This window comes from Lipotes vexillifer, unplaced genomic scaffold (assembly GCF_000442215.2).
Source record: "Lipotes vexillifer unplaced genomic scaffold, Lipotes_vexillifer_v1.1 scaffold129, whole genome shotgun sequence".
Lineage (NCBI taxonomy): Eukaryota > Metazoa > Chordata > Mammalia > Artiodactyla > Lipotidae > Lipotes > Lipotes vexillifer.
Window position 1 is genome coordinate 302,317 of NW_006777287.1, and position 27,011 is coordinate 329,327.

General features: G+C 40.0%; 1 protein-coding gene across 1 annotated transcript in view; it reads left to right on the forward strand.

Annotated features, from left to right (window-relative positions):
• The first annotated feature begins 1,646 nt into the window (after window positions 1-1,646).
• RP2 (RP2 activator of ARL3 GTPase) overlaps window positions 1,647-27,011 on the forward strand; it is a 43,519-nt gene continuing 18,154 nt past the window's right edge. Inside the window, exons 1-2 of the mRNA XM_007450831.1 lie at window positions 1,647-1,757; window positions 23,912-24,577. Coding sequence (XP_007450893.1) covers window positions 1,656-1,757; window positions 23,912-24,577 — 768 coding nt within the window. The 5' untranslated portion in view covers window positions 1,647-1,655. The remainder of the gene's footprint in view (window positions 1,758-23,911; window positions 24,578-27,011) is intronic.

Below are 27,011 nucleotides of genomic sequence, written 5' to 3' on the forward strand. Positions count from 1 at the left end.
CCGTTGCCGGACGCGCAAGCTCAGCGCCCATGGCTCACGGGCCCAGCCGCTCCGCGGCACGTGGGATCCTCCCGGACCGGGGCACGAACCCGCATCCCCTGCATCGGCAGGCGGACCCCCAACCACCGCGCCACCAGGGAGGCCCTACTGACATAGACTTTTCATCTCACTCTGAGGAAGAAAAAGTGTGCACCGGGTGAAGACTCTGTTGCCTAAGATCTGGAACTTAAATTTACAGTAATTTCTAATACTTGAGCACATGCACTTTTCTTCCTGATTGTGCAATAAAAGGCAGGAAGTGAAAAAGGGAACATTCTTAATGCTCGAGTTAACTCAGAGGCTCATTTAGGACATGCACTAGATGTGAATAAGTGTGGGAAAGCAGAAAGATAACCAAATTTGAGCCTAAACTAATCTGCATTTGATGTCTGACCAAATGCCAAAATACTGTGCTCAGAGAATTAAACCAACAACTTACCTTTTCTATTACACAAGCAATACATGTGTATTGTAGTAACATTCAACCCAAGTATAGCAAATGCTAATATTTAGTATATATTTTTAAAAATATCTTCAGACAAACCCTATACCATTTGCTGAGAACAGATCTGATAGTTTATATGGCAACGCTTGTGTCCTCCACCAGGCTATAAACTCCATGAGGAGAACCCCTTTACCATTACTCTTCCCCCCACCCCACCACCTCCGCCCCACTTTAGTCACTTTCTTTGGGAAAGAATAGGGAAAGGTTGTAAATGTTTCCTTCACTAGTGTGCAAGCATTCATTCGACAAACGTTTTATTGAGCAACTAGTGTGGAGTTGAGCAAGGCTTGGGGGATTAAATAAAAGAAAAAGACAGGGCTTTTGGTCTCAAGAAATTCACAGTTCCAATAAGGAGACAATACAAAAACAATTATTTTTCTAAGTTCTTGTTCAATTTTAGAGTCATTCGTGGAAATTCTAAGAAAGCACATAAGAGAGGGCAAGGAGGCTCGGGAAGGTCTTTTGGGAAATTTCCCGAGGAGGTGACACTGGCCAGACGTGGGGTCGGGGAATGGGTGACGAAGAGTGAGGCATGCGAATTTCATGGCCCTTCCTGCGTCAGCAGGGATTCCTGTTCCCTCTCAATTGCACCACAAAACTTAAGTCTAATGTTCAACTACGGAGCTTGGAAACTGAGAACCTACGGCAAAACGACCTGTCTGCCGAGGCTGCACTCTCTGCAGCGGGACAGCCCCGCTGAGTCCTAGGAGGGGCGGGGCAGGGTTGGGGGTGGTGGTGGCTGTGAGTGCGTTTGGGCCGACCGGACCCGCCCCTGGGGGCTGGAGCAGGAGCCGGGCGTGGATTGGCTGTGTGTGTAAGTCGGCCTCTCTTCATAGGCCGCGCAGGGCTGCTCGCGGGACTTGGATTGGCTCCCAGGGCGCTGAGCGGTCATTGGCTGCGGTGGGTCGTCAAGGCGACTGAGAGGAAAAAGAGAAGGGGTTTTGGGCCTGGCCGGCGAATCGAGGCTGCGGGCGGCTTGGCGGTTCCGCGGGGCGGTGTCCGGAGAGCTGCGGGGCCCGGGCCCCCGGGGTTCACGCCACAACTCCAGGAGGTGTCTGAGCCAGCGCGCCGGCGAGGAGTAGTGGCTAGTGGGACCCCGCGGGCCGGGACCATGGGCTGCTTCTTCTCCAAGAGGCGGAAGGCTGAGAAGGAGTCGCAGCCGGAGGGCGAGGAGGAGCGGCCGAAGCAGTACAGCTGGGACCAGCGCGAGAAGGTAACCAACGTCACGTAGCGGCTGGTCTCAGCCTTCCCGAGCCCACTCGGCAAGGGTCCCCAGCGGCCGTGCAGCGCTGGGGGGGCGGACCCAGCAGCTGCCGCTCTTGCGCGCTCGCTCTCTCCCGCGAGTAGTTGAAGTCGGAGTGAATGACTTTTGGGGGAGCAGTGAAATTCAGCGTCAGAGAGGGCTCCACGGAGGGCGGTGCAGCGCTGGAAGGGGCCCTAGAGCTCATTGTCCAGGCAGATGGACACTTCGGGCTTTCCCTTCTCTGTGCACCCTGCCCTCCGGTCCAAGGATGGACTCCAGGGAAGGAAGGAGAACCCGGAATGCCCCAAATCTCACATCTCGTTTCACTCGCAGCTCCGAGCGGGGTTTTATCCAGTCCTCGAGTTACACATGGAACTGATCTCATCTCTTTCGCGGCTTGTGTTCTTTCTGTGGTTGTTTTCTCTTTTGTCTGCCCTAGCCAGTAAATCTCTTTGGTGCCTCCTGATATATTCCACTGCTGAATTTTCTCAATGACGAAGTGGACCGTTTGACCTACAGCTTTGTATGACCTCCTCTTCCACTTACCCGAAAGGAATAATGAAAATGGAATCAGCCTTGGAATGTGTGTTAAGACCGTAAGATGAAAATAACCAGCATAAGCCAGACAATATTTTACTGTTGCTTTCATGAATGCAAATGCCCTTATTTTTACTTTTCTATATAGCCAGAAACGAAAAAGCTTTGAACGCGTCCACTAGTCTTACACAAAGTGCACTTAGTCATAAATTTCATAATGCTTCCTCTTTCTACATAGTTCTCCATTTGTGTTTAGTAAAATACTTTGATCCATCAATTATTTTTCTCATCCAAACGCAAATAAAGACTTTTAAATGAGTGTTATGAACAGTTAACTCCTTGCTTAATAAACATATCTGTATCCATGACTACTTTATAGTAAATGTCTTACTAATGTTTTGATTTCATAGACCATCCCACATGATTTCCAGTCCCCAGCAGAATGTATTCACATAAACTCGGTTCTCCAAGTGTCAGATTTTAAAATTTGGACGCTTTTTACAGACTTCTCAGCCCCATCTTTCTGCCCCTGTTTCACAGGGTTGCATGGTCTGTTTATTGATTCTCTTTTATCCATACTTGATAGAAGCATTTTATAATGTAAGAGTGGAAAATACTATATTTTCTGTCTGAAAACAACCCCTTTAAAAATTCTCCTGGACTATTAGAGAAAGAATTACCAGCTTACATTTTGAGACAGTGGAGATACCACATTTCCCAACATTGCTTTTTCTTTTGGGAATTTTTTCTTTTTCTTCTGGAATTACTAAGAATTCACTCTAGGGTACCTCTAATTTATGATAGCCTGCTAAATTTTATGTGATTTTAAAGATTTTTTTCTAGCTCCTTACCTCTCATGAGGTCAGTATGGGTAGGGCACAAATGTTCTGTATTAGTCCAGTGATACTTTTACTGAGTTTAGCATGGTCTTGCTTGCTCCTAGAAGATTTTAATTGTACCTTAAAAAGAATGGGATGCAAATGCAGCCCAGAGAACATAAATGAGATACGTTGGATGTATAGTAACAGAATGGTTTGTATTGAAAGTTTAGGTCTCTAATGTGATCATGGACTATAACATAAACAATTTTAAAGTTATATGAGACAATTACCATTCAACTTGTAAGACTTAGCTGTAAAAAAGAAAGTACAAAAAAAAAAAAAAAGAAAAGTGCATTGCCTGAAAAGTTTCCTTGCAACTTGGAAAAGTGGTGTTTAGATTTTTCCTTAGGTTGTGTAATCAGAGTATATTTATTGAGAGGCACCCTCTGGGTTTTGGGTTTTGACTTGTGTAATTGGGTCAGTCTTAGGGGACTGAAGCTAGAAGAAATTGTCTCAATTAGAAAGAATGTTTGGGGACTCAGTGTTGTCATGACAACTGGTATACTGTAATCAACAGAGTAAGAAGCTCATTTTCTATTGCTGACTTGGAAAAAAAGCTTATTGTACAATTACTACATTGACATGATGAGAAATATTTTTGGATTGTAAGATCTGTGTTTAAATCATTTGGAAGGAAATGCTTTTATCCTTGTTATCTGTATGCTGCCTCCTATAACTAAGCAAATTATTCAATATATATGTTCTCAAACACCAAGGAAAACTCAAAATTATAAGAATTATTTTCCCTGCCCTTGAAGAGCTGACTGGCTTTTTTGAGTTAAAACAGGAAATATTTAAGTATCAAGGGAAGATGAGTAGTACAGAAAAGTAGCTTTTATTTTCTAGTTATTCATACCAATACTCTTTCTAGACAATAGAAATGATGGCATAGGTATGAAAATTGTGATTTTGAGTATGGACAACACATCTGTGTCCATTCAGGTTCCTCAGTTATAAAATCAAACCTGGTAAAAATTTCTCTACTGTTTAATAAGGTAAAGGCCTGTCCTGAGAAAGAGGGTTAGACAGTACTGGTCACCTCTGAGGATAGAACTTGGGCTAGAGATTGGGCAGGACAGAACCAGTCTTAGTATAAGGCAGATCATAATTCCCAGAGTTCTTCAGTGGAAAGGGTGGCTTTGTGAAGAACTGATCTCCATTTTGGTCAAAACATTCAGGCAGAGGTTGGATGGAGACCTACTAGAAAGAAGTGTCTGCATTAAGTAGGGGGCTAGATGCTGTTTTTAGCCTTTTAAGTATGTGAGGTATTCTAGTTATCCATTGTTGCATACCAAACCACCCCAAAACTTAATGGCATAGAATAATGGCAAGTACTTATTTTGCTCACAACTCTGCAATTTGTGTAGGGCTTAGCTGGGTTGGCTCTTTGCTTTATCTGGCATCAGCTGCAGCAGCTTGACTGGGGGTTGGAGGATCTGCTTTCAATATGACTTAATCACAGAGCTGGCTGGCAAGTTGATGCTGGCTTTTGGCTGGAAGCTCAGCTGGGGCTAAGGGCCAGAGGCCTCTTCCTGTAGCCTGGGCTTCCCCACAGCGTGATGGCTGGGTTCCCAGGGCTAGTGTCCTAAGAGAGACTGGCAGAAGCTGCATGGCTTTTTCTAACTAACCTCTTAAGTGATGTAGCATTACTTCTGCTATATTTTGTTGGTTGAGGCAATCACAGATGTCCACCTGCGTCCAAGGGGAGGGGACCTCTTGATGAGAGAAGTGTCAAACTTGTCGACATGTTTTAAATCCTTTACATAAAGTTGTTGCTGCTTAAAGGAAGTAACTAGTTCTTTGTTTATTCATTTTAAAATAGCTTTATTGAGATAAATTCATATGCCATACAGTTTACTAATTTAAAATGTACAATTCAATATTTTCAGCAAGTCCACAGGGTTATGTTACTATCACTATGATCTAATTTTAGAACATTTTTATACCTCACAAAAGAAACCCAGATCCATAAGTAGTTACTCCTCACTCCTCCTAGCCCCTAGAAACTACAGTTTTACTTTCTATCTCTATAGATTTGCTTATTTAGGACATTTATCAGTAGAATCATACAATATGTGGTCTTTTGTTACTTTCACTTACCGTGTTTTTGAGATTCATCCATATTATAGCATATATCAGTAGTTTATTCCTTTTTATTGCTGAATGACATTAACAGAGTAGGTATTTTATTTCATTTTATTTATAAATTTTATTTTACTGTCCGTTTTGTTTATCCATTCATTAGTTGATGGACATTTGGCTTGTTTCCACTTTTTGGCCATTACAAATAATGCTGCTATGAATATTTGTGTACAAACTTTTGTGTAGACATATGTTTTAATTTCTCTTCAATATATACTTAGGAGTGGAATTCCTGGGTCATATAGTAACTCTGTGGTTAACTTTGTGAGAATCTGCCTAACTGTTTTTCAAAGTGTCTGCACCATTTACATTTTCACCAGCAGTGTATGGGGGTTCCAATTTCTTCACTCATATAAAGTGGGAAAAGGGGAAAAGCGCATGGAGTAGAAAGTGTATGGGACTGGGGTTTTAATTTGCATTCTGCCCTGTACTGTATCTCACTGGTCAAGTCATTTAGCTTTTCCAGCCCTCAATTTCCTAAGATCCCTTCCAGTTCTTTAATTCTTTGAGCATCTTAAGAGAAGAGGTAAGCATCAATAGAAGCATTCAGGCAAATCTGAATGAACAGAGAAAATGTGATAGGATGTAAAATTAGATTAAAAATCAATTAGATGATATGAAAAATCTTTTCTAATCCTAAAATTTCATAATTCTATTTTGTGGTTATATATTTAGCAACATGGTGTGTTATATAAATATAATACTTCACCTTCTTTTGTCATCAATGTATATAAGATCAAGGTACTGGTATTTGTTATTTTCACTCATGAAATTACCTTTCAGCTACATAGCTATGTTGCCTTGAAACTGACTTAACAATGTTTAAGTTTTAAATAATTTGTTTATTTTAATTGAAGTGTAATTTACATAATGTAAAATTTACCCTTTTAAAGTGTACAGTTCTATGAGTTTTGACAGACAAATACAGTCATGTAACTATCACCATAATCAAGATATAGAACAATACCATCATCCTCCCCAAATTTCCTCATGCTCCTTTGTAGTCAACTCTGCCTCCAGCCTCTGATCTGTTTTTTATCCCTATAGGTTTATCTTTTTGAGAATGTCCTATAAATTGAATCATGTAGTAGGTAACCTTTTGAGTCTGGCTTCTTTCACTTAGCATGACACATTTAAGATTCATCCATGTTGTTGCATGTATCAGGAGTTCCTTTTTATTGCTGAGTAGTAGTCCATTTTATGGATTTACCACATTTGTTTATCCATTCACCAGTTGAATGACATTTAGGTTGTTTACAAATTCTGGTAATTATGAATAAAACTACCATAAACATTTGCATACAGGTTTTTGAATAAACATAAGCTTTCATTTCACTTGAGTGAATACCTAGGAGTAGGATTTCTGAGTCATATGGAAATTGTATATTAAACTTTATAAGAAAGTGCCAAACCCTTTTCCAAAGCATCTGTGCTATTTTGCATTCCCGCCAGTAATGTATGAGAAATCCAGTTTCTCTGCATCCTCACCAGCACTTGGTATGGTCAGTTTTTTAAAAATTTTTAGCCATTCTAATAGGCGTGTAGTGGTATTTCATTGTGGCTTAATTTGCATTTCCCTAATGACTAATTATTTGTGGAGCATTTTTCCATGTACTTATTTGCCATCTGTATATTTTCTTTGGTGAAGTGTTTATTAAAACCTTTTGCCCATTTTTTTTTTACTGGGTTATTTGTTTTCTTATTATTGAGTTTTGAGGGGTTTTTTATATATCCTGGATACAAGTCCCTTGTCATGTGTGTCTTGCAAATATTTTTTTCCCAAATAATGACTTGTCTTCTCTTAATAGTGTCTTTTTCTTTTAAAGATTCACATTTTTTTTTTTTTTTTTTTTCGTTACATCTCCTTCACAGTCTGGGTACCATTAACACCTGACAACAAAGTCACAGGCCAGAAACATGACCTTCCTTAGAGGAACGTTACGTGGGCCTCTCACTGCTGTGGCCTCTCCCGTTGCGGAGCACAGGCTCCGGACGCGCAGGCTCAGCGGCCATGGCTCACGGGCCCAGCTGCTCCGCGGCATGTGGGATCCTCCCGGACCGGGGCACGAACCCGTGTCCCCTGAATCGGTAGGCGGACTCTCAACCACTGCACCACCAGGGAAGCCCTAAAGATTCACATTTTATTTATTGTTTTTTGCTACACAGCATGCGGGATCTTAGTTCCCCAACCAGGGATCGAACCCACACCCCCTGCAGTGGAAACTCGGAGTCTTAACCACTGGACCGCCAGGGAAGTCCCTTAATGGTGTCTTTTGAAGAACAAAAGTTTTCAAAATTTAGATAAAAGTCCAATTTTCAGTTTTTTTATTTTATGGATCATGTTTTTGGTTTCACATCTAGGAAATCTTTGCCTAACCAAGATTACAAACGTTTTCTCCTCTGTTTTCTTCTAGAAGTTTTAGACTTTTTGGTTTTATATTTAGGTTCTATGATCCATTTTGAGTTAATTGTTAAATATGATACAAGGTATGGGAGATTCTTTATTTTTTAGACATATAGATGTCTAATTGTTCCAGCACCATTTGTTGAAAAGATTATCCTTTCTCTATTGAACTGCCTTTGCACCTTTGTCAGTATATACATAAGTCTGTTTTTGAATTCTGTTCCATTGATTTATTCACCTAGTAAACATTGGCTTCTGTTTCAATATGGTTGAATACGAAGAAGCAGCCAAGAGAATATACTTAAGAGCCAGACTGCCTAGGTCTGAGACTCAGCTCAAGCATTTACTATGTGACCTTGGTAAGTTATTTAGCCTCTGGGTGCCTCAATTTTCTCATCTGTAAAATAGAGATAATTATAGTATACAACCCTCATAGGGGTTTTTATGAGGATTGAGTGAATGATTATAAAGCACTTAGAATGGTGCCTGGTGCCTATATAGTGCTCCTTATACTCCTGAGTCTTATTTTGAACTTCTACCCAGACCAGATTTCCATTAAAACTAACAAATGCCATTATTTCATCTTAGATTATCACTATGGAAGTTTAACTGTGGAGGTGAATTTTAATGAAAAATTTGCATAACTGCTCAGTGAAAGAATAAGATGTTCACTTTTGTTTTCTGTTAGGAAAATAATACTTACCTTAGTTTATTAGCTATATCAGGTGAATTCCAACTCCTGAAATGTTTCTTTGATTTTTGAGAGTATATCCACTACCTTTCAAGGATTGTAGTTAGAAATATGACCTAAACTAAGCTCACTTCATAAGTGATTCTTGTGAAAAAGTAGTTTAAAAACTTCACCTTTCGTGTTTGTGATTTTGGGCACTTTGAGAACTAGTAACTTTTGCAAAATTATTATGGTACTAAGCTTCAAGTTTTTATTGTCACTTTTTGTTTTGAAGAGCTTTCAGGAATTGTTGAGAAAGTAAGTACAGCAATGTAAATCCTAAGTTTCTCCTTTGTAGATCATAATGATAGTCCAAATAATTTTATACTATAGAACTCTTCAGCTATAGGATTAATTTCACCCAGTGAACTAGGAGAACTGAGGTGTCTAGATAAAATATGTAGAGTAGTAAATCACATTTAATTCCTCAGCATTGGCAGCAGTTATGGACTGAATGTTTGTGGTTCCCCACCCCCCCCCACCCCGCAGCCACTTCCAAATTCATATGTTGAAACCCTAACTCCCAGTGTGGTTCTGTTTGGAGATGGGGCCTGTAAGGAAGTAATTAAGATTAAATGAGGTCATGACGATGGGGCCTTGATCTGATAGGATTAGTGTCCTTATATGAAGAGGCATCAGAAAGCTTGCCATGCACCCACCCAGGAAAGACCATGTGAGGATAATTCAAGAAGGCAACCATCTGCAGGACAAGAAGAGAGGTATCACCAGAAGCCAACCACAATGGCACCTTGATTTTGTACTTCCCAGCCTCTAGAACTGTGAGAAATAAATTTCTGTTGTTTAAGCTACCCAGTCTGTATTATTTTGTTATGGCAGCCAGTCTTGGTCTGTTCAGCCCATTGTAACAAGATACCATAGACTGGGTGGCTTAAACAATAGAAATTTATTTCTCACAGTTCTGGAGGCTGGGAAGTCCAAGATCAAGGTACCAACAGATCCAGTGTCTGGTGTCAGAGATAAATACAGCTGGACATTAGTTAAAACAGTGAAAACAGATTTTTGTTCAGTAACTACTGACGGGGGAAGGAGCCAAGCTCCATTCTGATTTGTGCAGAGGTGACTTAAGCCATTTAAGGAAGAATGAGGGAGCGGGGAGAGCAGGGACTCAGTAGAGTCAGAGAAGTGAAAAATTACAAAGTTGGTCTGTGTAAATAAGATTGGGTCAGTCGTGTTAGCTGACAATTTTATTTATTTATTTATTTATTTATTGCGGTATGTGGACCTCTCACTGTTGTGGCCTCTCCCGTTGTGGAGCACAGGCTCCGGACGTGCAAGCTCAGCGGCCATGGCTCACGGGCCCAGCCGCTCCGTAGCATGTGGGATCCTCCCGGACCGGAGCACGAACCCGTGTCCCCTGCATTGGCAGGCGGACTCTCAACCACTGCGCCACCAGGGAAGCCCCTAGCTGGCAATTTTAGAAGTTAGGATCTTATCCTCCCACAGAGACTGGTAAACAGAGGCCCTATCCTTCCTAATAATTACATTTCATAGGAATGGATCTCAGGTCCTTGAGAAGGACACTTCTCATTAGTAAGAGATACAGTCACAATTGTAAGCCCTTTTTAGTAAATGCTTTAAGACAGGGAGGTCAGTGGCCTATCATCAGATGTTGGCTAGAACAAATAGTAAAATTTCCTGCAGAGTTGAGCTTCCTCAGGCAGGCATTTTAATGGGGACCTGGGGTCATTCTAGGGACAAAGCCTTGTGCTAGTAGAAGCCATGCTAGAGTTTGGTCAAGTCTGTTAGTGCAGGGATTTGGACGGACTTGCAGTGTGCCAAGAGTTCTGCAGTTCTTACTGGTGAAAGCCTGCTTCCTGCTTGTAGTCAGCCGCTTTCTTGCCATGTGCTCACGTGGCCTTTCCTCGGTGCCTGCCTGCATGGAGAGAGAGAGAGAGATCTCTTCTTATAAGGACACTAATCCCATCGTGAGGGGCCCTCCCTCACGACTTCATCTAAATCTAATTACCTCCAAAAGCCCCCACCTCCAAATGCCATCATATTGGGGGGTTAGAGCTTCAACATATGAATTTTAGAAGACACAAACATTCAGTCCATAACACAGCCCAAGCAGACTAAGACAGCACCTCCGTAATTTTAAAGTTAAGAATAGATTTTCTTTCTGCATTTGCAACAAGTCTCAACTACAACTACTAATATAGTACTAATTATATTATAATTAATATAGTTGAAATGTCTAATACTGTACATTTATAATATATATCATTTCCCATGCCAAAAAATTAGCTGAATTCCTTTAAGTAAGAAGTATTAACTTTTATTTTTTATCTATCCAAACAGTGGTTTATTTCCTATTTAATTCTGAGATAAATATGCTTGCAAACTTTTGAACTTGCTGTCTGTGTCTTAGGCAAAGATAATTTGGCCAGAATCTTGAAGCCCAAATCAATTCTCCAGGAAAATACACACAAAATTTTACATAAAAGTTTTAAGGAGTTTCTGGTACAGTGAGAGAAACCATAAACTGAAGCTTGAAGATTCCCCTTGCTCATTGAGTTTGAGGCCTTGGTAGAGACAGGCCAACTCCTGGACTCCTTTTCAAAAAAACCTATTGGTGGCACTCTAGATCATCTCACTACCACTGTGGGAGGTAGACTGGTGCTGAGAAGACAAGCTGAAGAAGACGAGAGAACGTTTTTTATCCTCCTTAAGGCCTAAAGCAGAACCAACTTAAACCACTCTTGCATGTTCCTGACTCGATCAAGATCCCATTAGCCTACTCCATGACCACATTCCCATCCCCTTCCACTGGCTCTACCAAGTGGAAGGCAGCCTCAGCCTCCTTTTACTGCAGGTAGGGACAGAAGAGTATGTAAAATGGAGAGACCCAGGACTGACATTAAAAGGAGTGCCTCTGCCTGGCTTTGTGTATAATTATTTTCCTACTCAGAAGTTGGCCAACTTGAACAGTGACCTAAGTGAATGTCCCTAAAAATACATTTCAGAGTCTGTCTTCTTTGGGGATGAAGTAGAGAGATGGGGTGTGGAGAAGTGTATAATCATCAATCTCAGTTACCCTTCATATTTGTTTATTCAAGAGATACCTGGAGACCACCTACTTCTGGTTATACTCTGAGGTAATGAAGATTAAGTAGTTAAAATGGGTTCAATGAGTATGTGTGCAGGGCCTCTGTGGTGCCAGGCACTGTTCTAAGTGCTGGGGAAAACGGGTGAACAAAACAGATAATCCCTTCGCTCATGTAGTTTATGTTCTAATGGAGGGCAGAGGGGAGACTGACAATAAGTATAGTTCATATATAGTGTGTTAAAAAGAAGCTAAGTGCTTTGGAGAAAAATAAAGAAGGGTAAAGAGGTAATATTATTGGAGGAGGTGTTTCTGTTTTAAATAGATTGGTTACAAGATTCAAGTCCAAAGTTTTAGATACATAAGGGGATGTAGATTGGTATTTAATGTAATGTAGGTACTCAGAAAAAGGAGAGCAGGCTTCTCTGGTTGAGGGAACTGGAAAGCGTCACATGAAAAGTGTGACAGGTAGGAAAGTATAAGAACTAGGAGAGAGCCTTCTGGGCAAAGGAGAATCAGAGGGCATAGACAAGTTACAGCAAGTGTGTCAGATCTACTGAAGAATAAAGTTCCCATAGGAGGGTGATAGGAGTTAGGACTAAAATGTGAGTTGATATCACATAGTAGTGACTTACATTGAAAGGTTTTCTAATAATGAACCATTTTTACACAACCTGAGATAAATCCAACTTGGTTGTGGTGCTTTCTCTTCTTCTAGGATTGATTTAATTCACAATTTTTTCAAAACATCTATAGGCATGAGTGAAATGGACCTAAAAGTTTCTTTCGTTATGTCTTTGTTTTTCTTATTTCTTGCTGGACAGACTAGTAGCATGAATTAGGACTGTTGCTTCTTTTTCTATTGTCTTTAAAGGTTTGCATAAAACTGGGATGAATAAAACTAGAATCTGCTTATAAAACCATCAGGGTCTTGTGTTTTCTTTGTGGGAACACTTCAGCCACTGCTTCTATTTCTTTAGTAGTAATACCTTTTTATTTAAGCTTTTAACTTCTTTTCAAATTTCCTGTGGTAAGTTATTTTTTAAGAGATGCATTCATTTCATGGACAAAATGTTTTTTTAATTGTTCGTATATAGTTGTTGTTATTCTCTCTCTTTTTTTTTTTGTGGTACGCGGGCCTCTCACTGTTGTGTCCTCTCCCGTTGTGGAGCACAGGCTCCGGATGCGCAGGCTCAGCGGCCATGGCTCATGGGCCCAGCCGCTCCACAGCATGTGGGATCTTCCCGGACCGGGCCACGAACCCGTGTCCCCTGCATCGGCAGGCAGACTCTCAACCACTGCACCACCAGGGAAACCCCATTCTCTTTTTAACTTCTACTTTATTTATAATTATATGCCCTTTTCATTCATACTGTTTTTGTTCTTATTCTCTTGATCATTCATGCCAGAAGTTTTCCTAATTTTTGGTTTTGTTTGTTTGTTTCTTTGTTTTTTTGTTTTGGCCATGCTGCGCAGCTAGCGGGATCTTAGTTCCCTGACCAGGGATCGAACCCATGCCATCTGCAGAGGAAGCATGGAGCCCTAACCACTGGACCACCAGGGAATTCCCAATTTTTAGTTTTTTACCCAGAAAAAAAACCTATTTGGGGGTTTACTCATGTTTTCTATTGTATATTTGATTTCTAAATCATTAATCTCTCCATTATTTTTATCTTTTTTCCTTCTACTACAGAAAGTAGGTTTATTCTACTATTTATTGTCTAATATCTAAAGATGGACATTTAACTCATTAATTTGAGAGTTTTTACTGTAGCTATTTAAGCACCATTTTTGCTGCATTCCATAGCTGGTGTTTTAACATTTAATCCTAAGTATTTTTAATTTTTGAATATGATTTATTTAATCCTTGAGTTATTTAGCACTGTGCTTTTCTTTTATTTACATCTTTATTGGGGTACAATTGCTTTACAATGGTGTGTTAGTTTCTGCTTTATAACAAAGTGAATCAGTTATACATATACATATGTCCCCATATCTCTTCCGTCTTGTGTCTCTCTCCCTCCCAGCCTCCCTATCCCACCCCTCCAGGCGGTCACAAAGCACCGAGCTGATCTCGCTGTGCTATGCGGCTGCTTCCCACTAGCTATCTACCTTACGTTTGGAAGTGTATATATGTCCACGCCTCTCTCTCGATTTGTCACAGCTCACCCTTCCCCCTCCCCATATCCTCAAGTCCATTCTCTAGTAGGTCTGTGTCTTTATTCCTGTCTTACCCCTAGGTTCTTCATGACATTATTTTTTCTTAAATTCCATATATATGTGTTAGCATACGGTATTTGTCTTTCTCTTTCTGACTTACTTCACTCTGTATGACAGACTCTAGGTCTATTCACCTCATTACAAATAGCTCAATTTCATTTCTTTTTATGGCTGAGTAATATTCCATTGTATATATGTGCCACATCTTCATTATCCATTCATCCGATGATGGGCATTTAGGTTGTTTCCATCTCTGGACTCTTGTAAATAGAGCTGCAATGAACATTTTGGTACATGACTCTTTTTGAATTATGGTTTTCTCAGGGTATATGCCCAGTAGTGGGATTGCTGGGTCATATGGTAGTTCTATTTGTAGATTTTTAAGGAACCTCCATACTGTTCTCCATAGTGGCTGTACCAATTCACATTCCCACCAGCAGTGCAAGAGTGTTCCCTTTTCTCCACACCCTCTCCAGCATTTATTGTTTCTAGATTTTTTGATGATGGCCATTCTGACTGGTGTGAGATGATATCTCATTGTAGTTTTGATTTGCATTTCTCTAATGATTAATGATGTTGAGCATTCTTTCATGTGTTTGTTGGCAGTCTGTATATCTTCTTTGGAGAAATGTCTGTTTAGGTCTTCTGCCCATTTTTGGATTGGGTTGTTTGCTTTTCTGTTATTGAGCTGCATGAGCTGCTTGTAAATTTTGGAAATTAATCCTTTGTCAGTTGCTTCATTTGCAAATATTTTCTCCCATTCTGAGGGTTGTCTTTTGGTCTTGTTTATGGTTTCCTTTGCTGTGCAAAAGCTTTGAAGTTTCATTAGGTCCCATTGGTTTATTTTTGTTTTTACTTCCATTTCTCTAGGAGGTGTGTCAAAAAGGATCTTGCTGTGATTTATGTCAGAGTGTTCTGCCTGTGTTTTCTTCTAAGAGTTTCATAGTTTCTGGCCTTACATTTAGGTCTTTAATCCATTTTGAGCTTATTTTTGTGTATGGTGTTAGGGAGTGATCTAATCTCATACGTTTACATGTACCTGTCCAGTTTTCCCAGCACCACTTATTGAAGAGGCTGTCCTTTCTCCACTGTACATTCCTGCCTCCTTTATAAAAGATAAGGTGACCATATGTGTGAGGGTTTATCTCTGGGCTTTCAATCCTGTTCCATTGATCCATCTTTCTGTTTTTGTGCCAGTACCATACTGTCTTGATTACTGTAGCTTTGTAGTATAGTCTGAAGTCAGGGAGCCTGATTCCTCCAGCTCCGTTTTTCGTTCTCAAGATTGCTTTGGCTATTCGGGGTCTTTTGTGTTTCCATACAAATTGTGAAATTTTTTGTTCTAGTTCTGTGAAAAATGCCAGTGGTAGTTTGATAGGGATTGCATTGAATCTATAGATTGCTTTGGGTAGTAGAGTCATTTTCACAATGTTGATTCTTCCAATCCAAGAACATGGTATATCTCTCCATCTGTTTGTATCATCTTTAATTTCTTTCATCAGTGTCTTATAATTTTCTGCATACAGGTCTTTTGTCTCCTTAGGTAGGTTTATTCCTAGATATTTTATTCTTTTTGTTGCAATGGTAAATGGGAGTGTTTTCTTGATTTCACTTTCAGATTTTTCATCATTAGTATATAGGAATGCCAGAGATTTCTGTGCATTAATTTTGTATCCTGCAACTTTACCAACTTCATTGATTAGCTCTAGTAGTTTTCTGGTACCATCTTTAGGATTCTCTATGTATAGTATCATGTCATCTGCAAACAGTGACAGCTTTACTTCTTCTTTTGCAATTTGGATTCCTTTTATTTCCTTTTCTTCTCTGATTGCTGTGGCTAAAACGTCCAAAACTATGTTGAATAAGAATGGTGAGAGTGGGCAACCTTGTCTTGTTCCTGATCTTAGTGGAAATGCTTTCAGTTTTTCACCATTGAGGATGATGTTGGGGGTGGGTTTGTCATATATGGCCTTTATTATGTTGAGGAAAGTTCCCTCTATGCTTACTTTCTGCAGGATTTTTATGATAAATGTGTGTTGAATTTTGTCGAAAACTTTCTCTGCAGCTATTGAGATGATCATATGCTTTTTCTCCTTCAGTTTGTTAATGTGGTTTATCACATTGATTGATTTGCGTATATTAAACAATCCTTGCATTCCTGGAATAAACCCCACTTGGTCATGGTGTATGATCCTTTTAATGTGCTGTTGGATTCTGTTTGCTAGTATTTTGTTGAGGATTTTTGCATCTATGTTCATCAGTGATATTGGCCTGTAGTTTTCTCTCTTGATGGCATCCTTGTCTGGTTTTAGTATCAAGGTGATGGTGGCCTTTTACAATGAGTTTGGGAGTCTTCCTCCCTCTGCTATATTTTGAAAGAGTTTGAGAAGGATAGGTGTTAGCTCTTCTCTAAATATTTGATAGAAGTCGGCTGTGAAGCCATCTGGTCCTGGGCTCTTGTTTGTTGGAAGATTTTTAATCACAGTTTCTATTTCAGTGCTTGTGATTGGTCTGTTCGTATTTTCTATTTCTTCCTGATTCAGTCTTGGCAGGTTGTGCATTTCTACGAATTTGTCCATTTCTTCCAGGTTGTCCATTTTATTGGCATAGAGTTGCTTTTAGTAATCTCTCATGATCTTTTGTATTTCTGCAGTGTCACTTGTTACTTCTCCTTTTTCATTTCTAATTCTATTGATTTGAGTCTTCTCCCTTATTTTCTTGATGAGTCTGGCTAATGGTTTATCTATTTTGTTTATCTTCTCAAAGAACCAGCTTTTAGTTTTATTAATCTTTGCTATCATTTCCTTCATTTCTTTTTCATTTATTTCTGATGTGATATTTATGATTTCTTTCCTTCTGCTAACTTTGGGGGGTTTTTTGTTCTTCTTTCTCTAATTGCTTTAGGTGCAAGGTTAGGTTGTTTATTCGAGGTGTTTCCTGTTTCTTAAGGTGGGCTTGTATTGCTATAAACCTCCCTCTTAGAGCTTCTTTTGCTGCCTCCCATAGGTTTTGGGTCGTCATGTCTCCATTGTCATTTGTTTCTAGGTATTTTTTTATTTTCTCTTTGATTTCTTCAGTGATCGTATCGTTATTAAGTTGTATGTTGTTTAGCCTCCATGTGTTTGTATTTTTTACAGATCTTTTCCTGTAATTGATATCTAGTTTCATAGCGTTGTGGTAGGAAAAGATACTTGATACAATTTCAATTTTCTTAAATTTACCAAGGCTTGATTTGTGACCCAAGGTGTGATCTATCCTGGAGAATGTTCCATGAGCACCTGAGAAAAATGTGTATTCTGCTGTTTTTGGATGGAGTGTCCTATAAATATCAATTAAGTCCATCTTGTTTAATGTATCATTTAAAGCTTGTGTTTCCTTCTTTATTTTCATTTTGGATGATCTGTGCATTGGTGAAAGTGGGGTGTTAAAGTCTCCTACTATGAATGTGTTACTGTTGACTTCCCCTTTTATGGCTGTTAGTATTTGCCTTATGTATTGAGGTGCTCCTATGTTGGGTGCATAAATATTTACAATTGTTATATCTTCTTCTTGGATCGATCCCTTGATCATTATGTAGTGTCCTTCTTTGTCTCTTCTGATAGTCCTTATTTTAAAGTCTATTTTGTCTGATATGAGAATTGCTACTCCAGCTTTCTTTTGGTTTCCATTTGCATGGAATATCTTTTTCCATCCCCTTACTTTCAGTCTGTATGTGTCTCTAGGTCTGAAGTGGGTCTCTTGTAGACAGCATATATATGGGTCTTGTTTTTGTATCCATTCAGCCAATCTGTGTCTTTTGGTGGGAGCATTTAGTCCATTTACATTTAAGGTAATTATCGATATGTATGTTCCTATTCCCATTTTCTAAATTGTTTTGGGTTCGTTATTATAGGACTTTTCCTTCTCTTGTGTTTTTGTCTAGAGAAGTTCCTTTAGCATTTGTTGTAAAGCTGGTTTGGTGGTGCTGAACTCTCTCAGCTTTTGCTTGTCTGTAAAGGTTTTAATTTCTCCATCAAATCTGAATGAGATCCTTGCTGGGTAGAGTAATCTTGGTTGCAGGTTTTTCTCCTTCATCACTTTCAGTATGTCCTGCCACTCCCTTCTGGCTTGTAGAGTTTCTGCTGAGAGATCAGCTGTTAACCTTATGGGGATTCCCTTGTGTGTTATTTGTTGTTTTTCCCTTGCTGCTTTTAATATGCTTTCTTTGTATTTAGTTTTTGACAGTTTGATTAATATGTGTCTTGGCGTATTTCTCCTTGAATTTATCCTGTATGGGACTCTCTGTGCTTCCTGGACTTGATTAACTATTTCCTTCCCCATATTAGGGAAGTTTTCAACTATAATCTCTTCAAATATTTTCTCAGTCCCTTTCTTTTTCTCTTCTTCTTCTCGAACCCCTATAATTCGAATGGTCATATTTTTAATGTTGTCCCAGAGGTCTCTGAGACTGTCCTCAGTTCTTTTCATTCCTTTTCCTTTATTCTACCCTGCAGTAGTTATTTCCACTATTTTATCTTCCAGGTCACTTATCCGTTCTTCTGCCTCTGTTATTCTGCTACTGATCCCATCTAGAGTATTTTTCATTTCATTTTTTGTGTTTTTCATCGTTGTTTGCTTCATCTTTTGTTCTTCAAGGTCCTTGTTAAGTGTTTCCTGCATTTTGTCTATTCTATTTCCAAGATTTTGGATCATCTTTACTATCATTATTCTGAACTCTTTTTCAGGTAGACTGCCTATTTCCTCTTCATTTGTTAGGTCTGGTGGATTTTATCTTGCTCCTTCATCTGCGGTGTGTTTTTCTGTCTTCTCATTTTGCTTATCTTACCGTGTTTGGGATCTCCTTTTTGCAGGCTGCAGGTTCGTAGTTCCCGTTGTTTTTGGTGTCTGTCCCCAGTGGCTAAGGTTGGTTCAGTGGGTTGTGTAGGCTTCCTGGTGACGGGGACTAGTGCCTGTGTTCTGGTGGATGAGGCTGGATCTTGTCTTTCTGGTGGGCAGGTCCACATCTGGTGGTGTGTTTTGGGGTGTCTGTGGACTTATTATGATTTTAGGCAGCCTCTCTGCTAATGGGTGGGGTTGTGTTCCTGTCTTGCTAGTTGTTTGGCATAGGGTGTCCAGCACTGTAGCTTGCTGGTCGTTGAGTGAAGCTGGGTGCTGGTGTTGAGATGGAGATCTCTGGGAGATTTTCTCCGTTTGATATTATGTGGAGCTGGGAGGTCTCTTGTTGACCAGTGTCCTGAAGTTGGCTCTCCCACCTCAGAGGCACAGCCCTGATTCCTGGCTGCAGCACCAAGAGCCTTTCATCCACATGGATCAGAGTAAAAGGGAGAAAAAGTAGAGAGGAAGAGTTAGTAGAAGTAGGAAGAAAGAAAGAAAGAAAGCAAGGAAGGAAGGAAGAAAGAAAGGAGAGAAAAGGAAAGAAGGAAAGAAATAAAGAAAGGAGGGAGGGAAGGAGAGAGGGAGGGAGTGCCAGTCAGAGGAAGGAAGGAAGGAAGGAAGGAAGGAGGGAAGGAAGGAAAAAAGAAAGAAAGAAAGAAAGAAGATAAAGTAAAATACAAAGTTATTAAATTAAAAAATAATTATTAAGAAAAAAAAATTTTTTTTAAACCAGACAGATAGAACCTTAGGACAAATTGTGGAAGTAAAGCTATACAGACAAAATCTCATACAGAAGCATGCACAAACACACGCACAAAAAGAGGAAAAGGGGAAAAAGTCATAAATCTTCCTCTCAAAGTCTACCTCCTCAATTTGGATTGATTCATTGTCTAAAGGAGGGAAGGAAGGAAAGAAAGAAGATAAAGTAAAATAAAATAAAGCTATTAAATTTAGTTATTCAAAAAAAATTTTTAAGTACGGACAGCCAGAACCCTAAGACAGATGGTGGAAGCAAAGCTGTACAGTCAAGATCTCACACAGAAGCATACACATACACACTCACAAAAATAGGAAAAGAGGAAAAATCATAAATCTTGCTCTCAAAGTCCACCTTCTCAATTTGGGATGATTCGTTGTCTATTCATGTATTCCACAGACGCAGGGTACATCCAGTTGATTGTGGAGCTTTAATCCACTGCTTCTGAGGCTCCTGGGAGAGATTTCCCTTTCTCTTCTTTGTTCTCACAGCTCCCAGGAGCTCCCAGGAGCTCAGCTTTGGATTTGGCCCCGCCTCTGTGTGTAGGTCACTGGAGGGCATCTGTTTTTTGCTCAGACAGGACGGGGTTAAAGGGGCCGCTGATTCGGGGGCTCTGGCTCACTCAGTCCAGGGGTAGGGAGGGGCACGGAATGTGGGGCGAGCCTGCGGCCTCAGCGGCCGGTGTGACGTTGCACCAGCCTGAGGTCTGCTGTGCATTCTCCTGGGGAAGTTGTCCCTGGATCCCGGGAACCTGGCAGTGGCGGCTGAACAGGCTCCTCAGAAGAGGGGTGTGGATAGTGACCTGTGCTCGCACACAGGCTTCTTGATGGCAGCAGCAGTAGCCTTAGCGTCTCCTGCCCGTCTCTGTGGTCTGCGCTTTTAGCCCCGCCTTGCGCCCGTCTCTGGAACTCCTTTAGGCAGCGCTCTTAATCCCCTCTCCTTGCGCACCAGGAAACAAAGAGGGAAGAACAAGTCTCTTGCCTCTTCGGCAGCTCCAGACCTTTTCCCGGACCCCCTCTTGGCTAGCCGTGGTGCACTAACCCACTGCAGGCTGTGTTCACGCCGCCAACCCCAGTCCTCTCCCAGCCCTCTGACTGAAGCCCGAGCCACAATTTCCTGCCCCGCCCGCCCCAGCGGGTGAGCAGACAACCCTCTCGGGCTGGTGAGTGCTGGTTGGCACCGATCCTCTGTGCGGGAATCCCCGCTTTGCCCTCTGTTGCTGCGCTCTCTTCCGCGGCTCCGAAGCTCTTCCCCTCCGCCACCCACAGTCTCCGAACGTGAAAGGGCTTCTAGTGTGTGGAAACCGTTCCTCCTTCACAGCTCCCTCCTACTGGTACAGGTCCCGTCCCTATTCTTTTGTCTCTGTTTTTTCCTTTGCCCTACCCAGGTACGAGGGGAGTTTCTTGCCTTTTGGGAGGGGTGAGGTCTTCTGCCAGAGTTCAGTAGGTGTTCTATAGGAGTTGTTCCACGTGCAAATGTATTTCTGGTGTATCTGTGGGGAGGAAGGTGATCTCCGCGTCTTGCTCTTCTGCCATCTTCCCGTCGTCCAGCACTGTTTTTTAAATTTTCAAATAGGCAAAGATTTTTTAAAGCATCTTTTGTTATTAACTTCTAATTTAATTGCATCTTGGTCTCATATAATCATCTGTAAGTTATCTATTATTTAAAATTTGTTGAGGCTTTCTTTATGATCTAGTACTAGTACATGATTTTTTAAAAAAATCCTTCAGTGTGTGCTTGAGAAAAAATGTGAGTATCCTCTACTAGTTGGGTGCAGAACTCAAACTTATTCATTGTGTGGTTTGGATAACCTAGATCCTTGTCGATTTTTTTTTTTTTTTTTTAGTTCACTTGACCAATCAATACTTGAGAAGCAGCATTAGAAGAAACTCCTTAGATTTTAATTTGCCAGTTCTGAGGATTTGCAGAGGTCCTGAAGCACTGTCAACGTTAATCCCCACCCATTTTTCTCAGCTCTTCGCCAGCACAGGGTTTCTGCCCTGCCCGGAATTTGCTCCCAGGGAAATCTGGACCAGAGGTCTGAGTCCTAGCAGGTGTAGGGGAAGCATTGTTGTCTCAAGATTTGGGAAGGGGAGAAGCAAGAGAAGAAATCTGAGTTTCCTTTTCTGTTCCCACACCCACCACAGGGGTGTCTCATAGTTTCCCCTTTTCTTGGTGTTTTTCTTACTTGGTCCATTTGAGATTGATCTTGGATAACTGGGAGCCAGCAACTATGCTAGTTCAGTATCTTCATAGAGCCCAAACTGGAACACTGTAACTTTATATATGTGTGTCACCTGTAAAATCCTAGAAATGGAATAGCTTGAACACCTCTTCCCACATTAAACCTGTGCTGCCTCTTATATTTTCTTTTTCTTTTCTTTTTTTTGGTGTGTGGTACTACCAACATCCAATCACATAAACCAGAGCAGTGTTTCTTCAAACGTGTGGGTGGGATAATAGAAAATATTTGGGGTTTAACACAAAATAAGGGTAAGTATTATTTTGTGAAACTTTTCTTTCATTGGTATGCGTGCATGTACAAATACTCATAAATACATGTACTGGGCTATGCTGGAGAATGTACGAATGTGAATTGTACTCAAAAAGGTTGAAAAATACTGGACTAGATAACTAGGAATCATTTTCGACCCATCCTTCTGCCTTACCTCCTACAGCCATTGAATTACTAAATCGTCTGATTCTCCTTCCTCAGTATTTCTCAAATTCATTCCATCTTCCTCTTCCCTGCTAACCACTGGTCTAGTTCCAGCCCTTTCTGGATGACTGCAACTGCCTCTCCGATCCACACGCCACTTGTCCTTATTCTTACCAGAACAATCTTCGTAAAATGTAAATTTTGCTTATTTAAATCATTCTGTGGTACCCCTTTGTCCACGGAGAACTTCCAAGCTTCATAATATGGCCCCTGCCTACCTCTCCAGCTTCATTTGCTCCCATTGCAGTATCACTGGTAACACCAAACCATGTTCACTTTTCCTCACACTCCCTGAAGAGTTTTATTTTATTTCATTCTTTCACTTTTGCCTGATATGGGAAGGGAGGATCCTTTTCTCCTACCCCTTTTACCTGGTGAACTTCAGCTTATTCATTCTCACTTTGCACAGGAAGTCTTACACCCCTACCTCCCCTGTGCCTGGTGTGCCTTCTCTGTATTTCCAGAATATTCTGAGCATCTGTCATTACACAGCCAGGTTGTTTTAAAATCATTTGTTTAGTTTACTGTTCACTTCTTTTATGAAAATAGTTGGTCATATTCATTTTGGTGCTTAAAACGATGTCTGGCTCCTATTGGGTGTTCAAATGGCTGAATGGCTGAATGAAGATCTGGAAAGTTAAAGTGCCTTTTTCATTCATGCTGCTCATAGGTGATAAAATTGAGACTAAGAAAACTGTAACATCTATATTTTTGATCACTCTGCTACAGTTACTATTGATGACTGTACTGTGTCTTTTATTGCTCATGCTACAGACCAATACTACTTCTAGTACATTGTGTAAAACTGATGAGTACAACATTTGTTGTGTAATACTGAATAAGTCACTTTAAGGTAGTTTGCTAACGATTAAGATGATTAAATTATTCTTTGTAAATAATCAAGTTTTTGTGTACTGTACCTATGGGAGCCTGTTTCTGGTACATGAATAGTTTTGTATGAAATTTAATATTCACAAAGAGGTTAAGACAGTGCAAGTAGATTTAAAATTAATTTAGAAAAATGGAAATGGTCTTTTACTGACTATATTTTGAGAGTTCAGCTAAAATTTAAAAAATAATGTAACAGATTCCAGGCACACTGTTTAAAAGATTCTGTGAGCTTTATTTTAAAATGCCTAAAGATGGAAATGGTGAAATTTGAAAATTTTACATTGTAGGAGTAGCTCAGTAAATGTTTCAATCAAATTTGTAGATACAAATTCTGACATATAGTGATTCTTGGGCCTTCAGGTGCTTCCATTTTCTGTAGCATATTGCAGAAATCAGTCAGGGTTTAGAAACTAAGACCTAGGCATCAATTTATGGAAAGATAGAGAAACATATTCCAGTCTGGGTGTATTTCCAAGTTCAGAAGTTTTAAAGACGCAGAAGTTTTTTAAAAGTGAAGCATCAGAAAAAGAAAAGGCTCAAAGCTGAAATATTCCTTAATATCATCCAGTATGCTGTGTGTATGTATATTTCCCCAATTGTTTCCAAAATGTACTTTTACAGTTGATATGTTAAAACAGGATCCAACAATGTCTACACATCATTTGGTTGGTATGTCCTGAGTGTTTCTTTATCTATAACAGTTTCCTCTCCCTTTCTTCCCCCCATGCCTTTTATGTATTTATTAAAAAAAAGTTTTTTGTCCTGCTCATTTTCTTATTATGTCATAAAGTCAGTAAGAGTTGGAACATATTATTTTAGCAATAAAAATCATTCCTGACTCCCAATAGACAATGTTTGCTAAATAATGTCAATAATACTCAAGGCCTGTGTTTTGTTTCTGCAGGTTGATCCGAAAGACTACATGTTCAGTGGACTGAAGGATGAAACAGTAGGTCGCTTACCTGGGAAAGTGGCAGGACAACAGTTTCTCATTCAAGACTGTGATAACTGTAACATCTATATTTTTGATCACTCTGCTACAGTTACTATTGATGACTGTACTAACTGTGTCATTTTTCTGGGACCGGTGAAAGGCAGTGTGTTTATCCGGAATTGCAGAGATTGCAAGTGTGCATTAGCTTGCCAACAGTTTCGTGTGCGGGATTGTAGAAAGCTGGAAGTCTTTTTGTGCTGTGCCACTCAGCCCATTATTGAGTCTTCCACGAATATCAAGTTTGGCTGTTTTCAATGGTACTACCCTGAATTAGCTTTCCAGTTCAAAGATGCAGGGCTCAGTATCTTCAATAATACCTGGAGTAACATTCATGATTTTACACCTGTGTCAGGAGAACTCAATTGGAGCCTTCTTCCAGAAGATGCTGTCATTCAGGACCATGTTCCTCTACCTACTACCGAAGAGCTCAAAGCTGTCCGCCTTTCCACAGAAGCCAGTAGAAGTATCGTTCCAGTGTCCCGGGGTCAGAGACAGAAGAACAGTGATGAGTCATGCTTAGTGGTATTATTTGCTGGTGATTATACTATCGCAAATGCCAGGAAACTAATTGATGAGGTAAGGAGAAGAGAGAGAAGAGAAACAGACATACACCTACATAGAAACACACCACTTTCTGGAGAGCGTCCATTCTTTTCAAATTGGCTATTAGAAATACAGGCAATCCTTAAATTATAGTCCTCTGCCCCCTACAGATTTATCTGCAAGTTGTTGCTTAGGCCTTAAATACTTTCCCAAAGAAACTTTTTAAAAACAATTCAATTCAGGAAGCATCTGTTAAGCACTCATTATGTGCAGGTTACTCTGTCACCATCTTTCATTGATTATAGGATGCACCTTTGTTTTCCACAGTTTTGCTTCTCTGAAATGCATCTTACAATTGGTGGCAGTTTAGAGCTGATGAAATATATGCTGGGAGTGGAGATAAATAGACAAAATTCTCTGCCCTCAAAGAACTTCCATTCTTTATCATAACTGATTTCCATGGGAGCTCACAAAAGTCGTACTGCAAAGTAAAGCATGACCTTTTTTAATTATTTAGTGGGGGAATTTATTTGGAGTTTTTAACTGTTTAAGGTGTGGGAAAGGCATTTAGGCATACAACTTTTGGAGCCCGTTTTGACTGAGAGCAACCTCCACATTACTTTCCTTTGCCCTATTGCCATGAAGAGGAAGTTGGTGTGAAACAATGCGGTGGCAGCTGCGACAGCAGAGATTGTGGACTCATGAGGAGGGGCTTTTAGTGCTTTCAGGAGTAGAGAAGGGTTCTTTGGGTAGCAGCTTTCACTTGAAAAATAAATGGGGATGTGGAGGTTAGGGGCTCCAGAAGCAGCAGTTCCTCCAGTGGGGAGGCAGCAGTAGGATGTATTGATTAGTCATTAATCAGGCTTTCTTCAGAAAGAGTCTTTTTGAATTTAAAAATCAAACTTCCAGAAATGGAGAGGTGAATGGAAAACTCTCTTTGAATGGATTTTTTTTTAAGTTGTAACACTTCTGTCAAAAGGAACGGTTTTAGAAAATAAAAAAAACTAAAAAAATGACCACCTCTCTGTAGCTTATACATTCTACAATGTAGAAAACCCATGTCTGAAATCCACAAAGTATATCTAAGGTCCAGTTTTAAAAACAACAGAAGCCAAGTATAATCTTAAGACTTTGATATTTTCTTTCTTGATTATGCCAATCTGATAAAAATGTGCTATGGATCTGGTGAGAGATAGAAAAAGTGCTCTGGCCTTTGAGCTATCTAATCACGTTAATCCAACATCTGAGAGGTAAACATTTTCATTATACTGTATGGTGATTTTTTTAAAAATCTACATACAGTTTTCAAGAGAGGTAATTATTCAGGTTAAACTCCTTTTTGGTAGATAATGAGGAGAGGACATAAAGAATGTACAGTACGTTTAAAGAAAAATGCCATCAAAACAAACACTGTCATTCTTCATGAGTCATCAGATGTTCTTAACCTTTTAACTTTTGATATCTGTTGTACAAAATGGCACCGTTGTGTGCACTTTTTGCAATATGAACAGGAAGAGTGATGTTCTTTAGATGTCCTTCTGGATTACAAAATAATTTAAATAAAAATCCAACAATAACAGTAACAAAAATGATGACAATAATAATAGCTAACAGTTAATATAGTGTTTATTATACGTCAGGTGACTGTTGTACAGTATTTAAGTGAATTAACTCATTTAATTCAGGAATAACCTATGAAATAGGTGCCATTGTTTCTCTTTATACAGATAAGAAAAATGAGCCACAGAGAAGGTAAGTAACTTGCAAAAGGTCACTTGCTGGTAAGTAGCAGAGTCATGATTTAAATCCAGGTAGTTTGGCTTTGTAGGCCATAGTCTTAACCCTTAAGCATGATGCTATTATGCTGCCTCAGTGGTAAAGGAAAGTTGATAAATGCCTGGTGGAGCTGGAATGTGACCGAAAGTGTGTGGAGGCAAGGCAGATACTACCCTCCAGCCTAGAAGGAAAAACCCTGGGACTTTTTGGCTAGAGTTATCCTGACTAATTCTGAAATCACAGAATTAAGAGAACAAAAAGAAGAAAATGCTAAGTACATGTGAAGAGGGTATCACAGTGTGCTGAAAGACCGGTAAGTTACATATCAAGAGAGCGATTACATATTTTTTAAAAAATGAAGCTCGAGTTCCCTGGGAAATATGTGTAGAAGCTAGTTAATGCTGAGACGGAAAAAAATGAAACTTGAGTCTTTTCTCGTATCATAACACAAATGTCTTAGAACAGCTTAGACTGGAACTGTGATTGCTAACTCTGGTTTTGTTAAACCCTAGGAGTAGCACAGAATTTTGTTTCATAGTGTTTTCATAAATTAAACATATCATAATGATTTTTTAAGGTAAGAAGTGTAAAACTTGAGAGAGTAGGAAGTCCAGAAAAACTGGGTAAACCAGAAAGTACATTCCATAGGAGTCAAGAGAAGATACTAGGCCTCAGTTTTCTTACCTAAAGA